Source organism: Actinia tenebrosa, unplaced genomic scaffold (assembly GCF_029948245.1).
Source record: "Actinia tenebrosa isolate PJP-AT-01 unplaced genomic scaffold, QUT_ActTen_1.0 PGA_scaffold6__47_contigs__length_16458017, whole genome shotgun sequence".
Classification (NCBI taxonomy): Eukaryota; Metazoa; Cnidaria; class Anthozoa; order Actiniaria; family Actiniidae; genus Actinia; species Actinia tenebrosa.
In genome coordinates, this window is record NW_028292583.1 from 6,346,743 (window position 1) to 6,355,251 (window position 8,509).

The 8,509-nt window shown below is 33.9% G+C and overlaps 1 protein-coding gene and 2 non-coding genes across 3 annotated transcripts; 2 read left to right on the forward strand and 1 right to left on the reverse strand.

Moving 5' to 3' along the window:
• The first annotated feature begins 912 nt into the window (after positions 1-912).
• Trnaa-agc (transfer RNA alanine (anticodon AGC)) lies at positions 913-985 on the forward strand. Its single transcript has one exon. It is a non-coding gene; the product is annotated as a tRNA-Ala (tRNA).
• Positions 986-1,389: 404 nt separating this feature from the next.
• Positions 1,390-1,462, reverse strand: Trnaa-agc (transfer RNA alanine (anticodon AGC)). The gene has a single exon. It is a non-coding gene; the product is annotated as a tRNA-Ala (tRNA).
• A 110-nt stretch (positions 1,463-1,572) lies between these two features.
• LOC116299705 (palmitoyltransferase ZDHHC15B) lies at positions 1,573-7,481 on the forward strand. The gene is made up of 10 exons (XM_031708426.2): positions 1,573-1,698; positions 1,829-1,855; positions 2,039-2,133; positions 2,260-2,301; positions 3,308-3,377; positions 3,784-3,853; positions 3,953-4,106; positions 4,646-4,775; positions 5,342-5,471; positions 6,016-7,481. The coding sequence occupies exons 1-10, from the start codon at positions 1,578-1,580 to the stop codon at positions 6,293-6,295; spliced, it is 1,119 nt and encodes a 372-aa protein (XP_031564286.1). The 5' UTR covers positions 1,573-1,577; the 3' UTR covers positions 6,296-7,481.
• Positions 7,482-8,509: the final 1,028 nt, after the last annotated feature.

Consider the following 8,509-nt stretch of genomic DNA (forward strand, 5'->3'; position numbering starts at 1 on the left):
AGATGATATTAGATAATCGTATGTTTGTACCTATTCAATGCATAATAAACATTTTGAAGCAAATAATGACCGTTCTGTAGTAAATCAGCTAGGAGAATTACGAGATCACATTCTAAATTATTCGGCACATAGATCTAAGTATATTGTCACAAATCTTTATATCACAACGCAGAATTCAAAAGGCAATCGGTTGTTTTCATAACATCAATCACTATTAGATTACATTGAAACTTCAAATTTAAGATCTTTATATCATGGACAGTAGGTAGCAAATACAAATAATGAAATGAACGTAAGGAATTTTTATGAAAACCTCTTCCTAAGCATTGCTTCTTCTTCTAGTTCGGCTTCATCTTCATACATTATAATTTATGGTTCTAACTCTTCAGGATTGACAAAGCGAGCGTCCAAAGGAGTTTCCATCATATTTGAAGAGGTATCAAAGGTTTAAAAAAAGTCTGTTTAGAGATTCTTTTCACGATAACGCGTTTAAAACATCAAATAAACTTCAGGTAATTTAACAAGAAATGTATAGTCAAAACGACGCTAACATGACAGTGTTGAGTAAATGACGTCACAGCGTAAAACTGCTGTACATAATGACTCGTTGGCCGTGACACAAAGAAATTAATGGCGGACGAAAATAAATCGTAAAATTTTGGCCCTTCCCTTTCGAATATTAGAAAGATATTTCAGTGAGAGGTTCTTAATGTGTTCAAGATTATTTCAGCAAAGTTCCAGCTCGAATGAAAGAGTTTTAATTTTGGAACAATTTTCGTCCAAGTGGCCCTTTAAAAGTTTTCATAATATTTTCATTTCAAAATAAAATGCTATTCCAATTTTATCGTACCTGACGCAGGTAGCACATGGTTTGAAAGTATTTGATTTTAGACAATGACTTTGACATGTGCAGGGGGACTAGCTCAAATGGTAGAGCGCTCGCTTAGCATGCGAGAGGTACCGGGATCGATACCCGGGTTCTCCAGGTCGAATCCTTTTTTTCAAAAAGCTAATTTCTAGTTTTTGCCTAACGCGAGTATTTTTCTCTACATTTTAACTTGGATTCGATTAATTTGTCTGTCATGAATTAAACAACAACAACAAAAAAAAAACCTTAAAAAGATGAAGAAGCTTTTCAAATCAAAAATTATCTCAACTTGCAATACTGAGGATCAAAACTTTCTCCAAATTTTTGTAAGCTGTAAAAGAAAAAGATAAGATAAAATGTAAGTATATGACATTTGTAAAAATATCCTATATCTGTCTTTTAAAAAACAGTCAAAATAATTCTTTTTCTTATGATAATGATAGAACAAGCTACCAAATGAGCCTTAAGACACCACGATAAATAAAAAAAACTATGTAAAAGTGCATTAGAAATGTTTGCCGTGGAGAACCCGGGTATCGATCCCGGTACCTCTCGCATGCTAAGCGAGCGCTCTACCATTTGAGCTAGTCCCCCGACGCTGATCAATAAGGTGAACATTAAAATACATATTGTTCAGTCTTACTACTCCGTGACGTCATTCTCTTTACGCATGCGGAGTTCTCTATATAACAACTTCCGCAGCTTCAAGATGGCGTTTGGAGGTAAAGTGCTCGGTTGTTTGGTCCGGTTTTTTCAATGGATTCCTGTAGTTTTTATAAACAGTGTCATCGTCTGGTCTTACTATGCATACGTATTTATCCTTTGTTTCGGTAAGAGACTTGTTACTTTCTAATTTCGTTTAATCTTGATGCAATTTGAAGGCAATAATGTAGTCGTTTTACCGAAGAAGTAAGCTTACTCAGAATGTTATCCTAATTCTGTATTTTTATTTCTTTACAGAAAGTGTTAAGTCTAATGTCGAAAAAGGTTCGTTCAAAAGAAAAATTAAATTACTCATATTATTTTCATTATTAAGGCATATAATTACGGAACATTTCAAAACCATTTTTAAAGCTTACGTTTTTATGACCATCGACGAAAATTACTTTGAGCTTGACGTACAAGTCATATAAACAAAGCACTAATTATTGTAATTTCTTTTTAATTTAGCTATGTACTTGATATTTTACCATCCTTTCTTCTTAATGCTGATGGTTTCATATTGGAGAACGATCTTAACAGATATAAAAAGTCCGCCAAGCCAGGTATGCTTTGCTAGTAGAATGGAAAATATAACGGAAATCAAGAAATCCATCTCGTTTACCACTCCCATGATTTGTTCTAGATTACGATTAAGTATTGAACCTTTTCTTTTTCTCGCGATTTTTCAGTTTTCCCTTTCAGAAGCAGACAAGGAGAAAATAGAAAATGGGGTAAGCCTATCGACCGAATGCTCAAAACATGATATATGCACATAGAGAATTTTAAAAATTGCATATTAATTATTTAAAAATATATTTTGATAATAAAGCCAGGACAGTCTGTTTTCATTTTAAGATACATTCAGCAGTATGCTACTGTCAATCAAATTATAAATATGTCAATCATATACTTTTACATACTCTATCACAATACTCCTTTTTACAGTTCCATTCATTGACCACAAATAATCCGTACATGGCAAAACCACAGTTTATCATTCGCCGTAACTCCAGCCTCAGCTAGGAACTATTCTTCGTGGTCACTGAACGGAACTGTAAAAAGGAGTATTGCAATGTAGCAATAAAACAGTTGAAAGTTGAACCATCACTGAAGTTCTGGAAGCACGTAAAATGATACTTTATGTAAATTAAGCCTTAGTTTGTTATTTATGTGCCAAACAGAGATCAATAGGCCTTTCCCGAATTCGTTTGATTGATCACAAAACAATATGGTTTCAAGTTGAGTTTGAACTTGCTGAATAAAAGAATCAAGTTTAGTCTTGAATTCAAACCATTGTTTCATGATCTTCCAAGAGAATTTGGGAAAGGTCTATTGGCTGGTGATTGACACAAAGCAACTTGTGAAAAACTTTTTGTGAAAATAGTTGACATATTAACATCACAATAATCTTATGGCTAAAGTATGGCTATAATGATCTCTAAGAGCAAAATATTTGCTTAATATTTGATATAATTATTATATAATCCACAAATTTTATTTTATTATAAGTTGTTTACCTGGAATTAAACTCTAGACCATGGACTTGCATTTCTACTTATATATATCAAACTTTCAATAATAAGTTTACTTCCAAAAGAATGGCTTGTATTTGAGGTCGTATTTAATAGTGTACAGATAGCAAGTATAGCTACCTTGATTGATTAAAAAGTCTAGCCCTTGATTTCTCATTTATCCAGTCTTGAGACAGACATCATGATTGTTTCATGATATTTTTAGGAAAATGCAAAGGAAATTTTAGAAAGATTTTCCAGCAAACTTCCAACTTGTACAAGAACCATGTCAGGGGGTAAGTGGGGTGTTCTAGAAATACCAATATTTAAAATATTATTTTGGAGTTTAGTTTTATAAAGAATGAAGTGATAAGATTGATAGTAGTAAGTGAGGTTAGCGAACTAATTCTGAAGTATATCAATATATATATTTTGTAATATATACAATATGAGCCAATAATGCATATCAAATGTGAAGGAGTATAATTTCAAGTTGTGCTAAAATGTTTTAGATTGTAGTGGTTTTGACCAAGAAAATTCATTTTAAAGTTGAAATTATATATTTTACAAATGAGGATGATTAAGTATCTGATTTGCAGGCTTCTGGGTGACTTATTTCTATTATTAGTGTGTGTGTGTTTTCTAGTTGTAATTTGATAAGTATATTAAATATAATTGATGAAAATATTTATTACTTTTCAGGTGTTCGCTATTGTGATATCTGCAATCAAATAAAGCCTGACAGATGCCATCACTGTTCGATGTGTAGAAAGTATGAAATACTTTATCATTACAGAATTGTAGCATTTATTACTGTATTATAAGAACTCGTGATGAAATTTCTTCATTATTTTGTATTGATTGTGTACAGGTGTGTGCTCAAGATGGACCATCACTGCCCTTGGGTTAACAACTGTGTCTGTTATTTCAACTACAAATTCTTCATACTTTTCTTATTCTATGCTATTCTCTACACCCTTTATGTTACTGCAACTGTTACCAAATACTTCCTTGCATTCTGGAATGTAAGTATTACATAGAGATTTAATGATAATAAGGGATTATGTTTGACCATAGATCTTTGTCAGGGAGCAGCCAGGTGTATTCATATGTGAATTAAAGCCTTTGTTTCTGCCACGAGTTCAAACTCATCCCAAAATGCTTTCAAGAAGGCAAGGTTAAAGGGGCAAAAATCTATTGTATTAGCCAATATGCCTGCTGTGTGAGAAATGTCTATTTGCTGGTAATTGTGGTCAATTATCCCAGGCATGACCTCTTTAGTAAGAGGTCTAAAGTACGTTTTCCTGTTCCTCCACTGTCAAACTTGTTTCAATCAGTGTCTCTAAACCATGTAGCTTGGTTCTAAATACAGGGCACTGATAGAGAGATATGATAAATGACCAGCAATGCAGTCAACCTCTGCTACTACTTACCATGTTCAATAGTCTAAGCTATGGGCATTGAATATAAAACTTTAACCTGTATGATTGAATTTGTTGTGTTCTGCTATAAGGCTTGCTTGATTCTTCTGCAATTTGATGACGGAGATGTTTGTTTATTTCAGAATACTCTGGAAGGCGATGGCAAATTACACATTCTATTTCTGTTCTTTGTTGCAATAATGTTCTGTATTAGCCTGTGGTCACTGTTTGGTTATCATGTATATCTCACAACTGTTAATAAAACTACTTTAGGTATGTCATAATTCACAAAAATGGTTAGGTTAAAATATTTAATCACCCTTTTGACAATATTCACAGTAGTGATTCTACATGGGGTAAGATGTTGAATAGCCTAAAAGAAATTATAGTTTGAGTACAGCTTTTTAAAGTTATCGGCCATTGGACCAAAATATCTGGCAAGGATCGGAACTTCTCCATTCAAAAATTTGTCTGGCCAGTCATTACAACCAGTACCGTTGTGCCAGAAACGAAGTATGATGGAGCTAAAACTTATTTGAAAATTGGTTGAAGATTGGTTGCATTCAGAATTCATCAATCTATATTACATAAGTTTTGTCTCTGACTTGTCTCTGGCAGATGTTCCGGCTAGTTCTTTTACTGACGAAAACATCTGCCAACTGGTCAATTTAATTCAGAGAAAAAACTTTCAAAATAAAGATAAAACTAATTTGGATTGGTCATTATGACTCTTGTGACTGGCCAGCCATTATCTTAACCCTCCTGTCATAAAATCCCTTAGGGTGGGAAAATAGGAAGAGGATTATTAATCTTTTTTTTTTCTTATGGTTTTTTATCAGAATCCTTTCGAGTTCCTTATTTCATAAATGGTCCTGATAAGAAGGGTTTCAATCTTGGGTCTGCTATAAAGAATGTAGAACAAGTTTTTGGAACCAACAGACTTCTTTGGTTTTTACCAATAAAGACCAGGTACGCTAAATAAACAATACTGTATAATATCTCTTGTACCCTTTAATCTTGGGGAATTTAAGATAGGGGATGAGAGCATTGGTGGGTCCTTGGGTAATAATGAAAGGACCATCTCAGGGATGGATGCAGGATTTTAAAAGTTATAAATACATATTTGTTTTATTTGTGCAGAAGAGGGGGAGGGGGGTGAATAGTCCCCCCTCAAAACCCCTGCATCTGTCCTTGCATCTAGGCCATCTAATAGATTACTAGATTAAAACCTAACAAAAGGTGTTCATTTCTGACTAAACCCACTAAACATTTAGTTGCTAAGCTTTATTCTGTAGTGGTACAGTAATTAGAAAAATATATTTGCTGTTCTCACCTTCCCCATCTTAGAGGGTTGATGGATCATTGTGCTTAGATCCCTCACATATAATACTCTTTTGAAATTCCTTATCCCATTTATGGGACGGGGAAGGTATGGATATTTCCCAGAACTATACAAGATAGCACAGTTAAAATGCAAAATTCCACATTTAATTCTTGCATTTTTGTACTGTAGTCTTGGTGATGGGGTGCGCTTCCCCCTTAATCATCGACCTGAGTCTGATCGGCTGCTGAGCGACCGTGAAAGATGGATGGAAGAAGGGGAATTAGATACACCCAATGAACAAGCTAGTGACAGTGAAAAAATGGACGAATCCACAGAAACTATTGGTGTTCGAACGCCTGAGCTAAGTGAAATTAATGAAATGCAGCCAACTGTTTCAGTCAGTCAGAATGTCCGTCCAGACGTACTGGAAGTCAGTATGAAACCTCAGAATGAAGGAACCACGCTATAATATTTAACAATAATTGGAACACAAGTTCTTCTTTTCTTTTCCTAATACATGTTTGTTATCTTATGTAAAAGAATTAGGAAATCTGGATTTCTTAATTTATTTACATGAGATAAGACATCCATGTATTGGACAATTCTATGAAGCTATGTCATCTTCAAACCAATGTACTAGTAACGGGCAGTCATCGCATGAGATTTTTTAGGAATTTTTTTTATCAACCTGAACTACTAGTGGTGAAGGGCTCTTTTCAATTTTCGTTTTGTAAGACGCGAGGATGTAGGTTTGGCATACTGCTTGGCATTAGGACTTCTGTCTCCAAAACTCTTGTGTTCTCCAGCCATACTAGAAAACCATTGATAGTTTGCAATGATTCCCAAGAGAGGGAAGAGACAAAGACAGGATGGCCATTTAAGTCTCTATTATTGAACAATATTATTTAGAGCATAGGGATTTTAAATGATAAACTTTTGGAACACAGTATGAAATATTTAGGAAGCAATTTATTGAACTTTGGATTTAAAAACATTTTTTTGAGGAAGTTTGAATTTTGCCATCCTATTATGATGTCATTGGACCTGTTACTAACATTAATACATGCCTTAACATTATTTCATTTTAAAAAGATTTTTTTACTCAGGGCTTTAGTCGTAACTTATCATGGTTCTAAGGGGAGTCAAGGCTGCTTCTCACCTCTGGGGTCTCAGGTTTAATACCTGGACTTCACCTTACATGCAAGTCATTTGTATAGATCTCCCCCCTGTTTGATTCAAGAGTCTTTCTCTGGATTTTCTCCCACTGCAAAACTTAACACACTAAATTCCAATTTGATCTGAGAGAGGACTGGTCTTACTTAGATTGGAGGTTGTGTGGATTTGATAAAATTGAAGGCAGCTTCTGTTAGTACATAGATTAAGTGGACCAGTGGTCTAGATAATGAGAAAAAGTACTGCCAGCCAAGCAAATATTGGATAATTTAAAAAAAGAACAGTGAATTATTGAATAATTCTTTAAAAAGTTTCATTATTTTTTGTACAAATGAATAGTCTTGTTAGGCATGGTAGGAGACTTTCCCACTAGGTGGGTTAAATCGTTTATGAGTTTGCACTCAGGCTGAGCAATGTAGTCTCAGTTGATGAGAATTAGAAAATAATCCAGAACTTTAATAATAAAGATTTTTGTTTATATAGTTTCATATCCGAGTATTTCAAGAAGAATTTAAAGGAAACATGCATGCTACTTAATAAAGATTCATGCACCACTTGAATGGTTTTAAAAATTGTACTTTGTAGCCTGTACTTTGTAGAGTGTATTGTTAGACCACTGCACTCATGCGTAGAAAGTAGTCAGTATTACTGCTCACCTAACTCTCTTGTTATTCAATGCTATGTGCTGATTGAGACTAAACTCTCAGCAGACTAATTGACGGTATAGACTACCGTCAATGAAATCAATCATTTGATTTATATGTAGTCCTAAACATTTTGACAGTGATATAATGCTAGTTAAACTGTAGCAACTGTTTTCTCAATCAGTGGATAGCAATGAAAACAGTTACATTTTCTTGTAAAGATATCCAACATTAATCCTCCATTTGAGTTTCGTTAATGGATCACTCTTATATAGCATATACCTATTTCAAAAATGGTTGTCACTACAAGAGCCTAAAGTAACAAGCCAAGGCTCCAGAGGAAGTCGGTACTTTTAATTAATTGATTTATTCATGGTTCATGCAAGTGGCTATAGCTCTCCACTAATTATCATCTCAAGCAGCCTTGCTTGGAGCAATTTGTGAAGTCAATAAATGAAAATGCACCATGAATAAACTAATTACAGCTAAAAGTACTGGTGTTCTCTGCAATCTTGGCTTGTTGCTTGAGGCTTTTGGTGCGACAATGATTTTTGAAATAGGTGTATATAGAAACAGCATGCAGGTATTATGTATAGAGATTTTTGATGTATATGCTTGTAGATAATATTTGTCAATAATAATTATTATAATTATTATAATAAATAATGCCATTATTGTAAATAGCACAAGAGCCATTAACCAATGAGGAGGATCTAACATTTCACATTTAAACTGTAAAAGTAAAATACATTAATATTACATTTTTTGTTTTTTAGTCTTGGAAGTAAGTTACCTGCTAGCAGAGTCTCAATCACCTACAAGGGAGACTGCTAGCAGGAAGGAAAATGTTTTTTTTTCATTGTCAG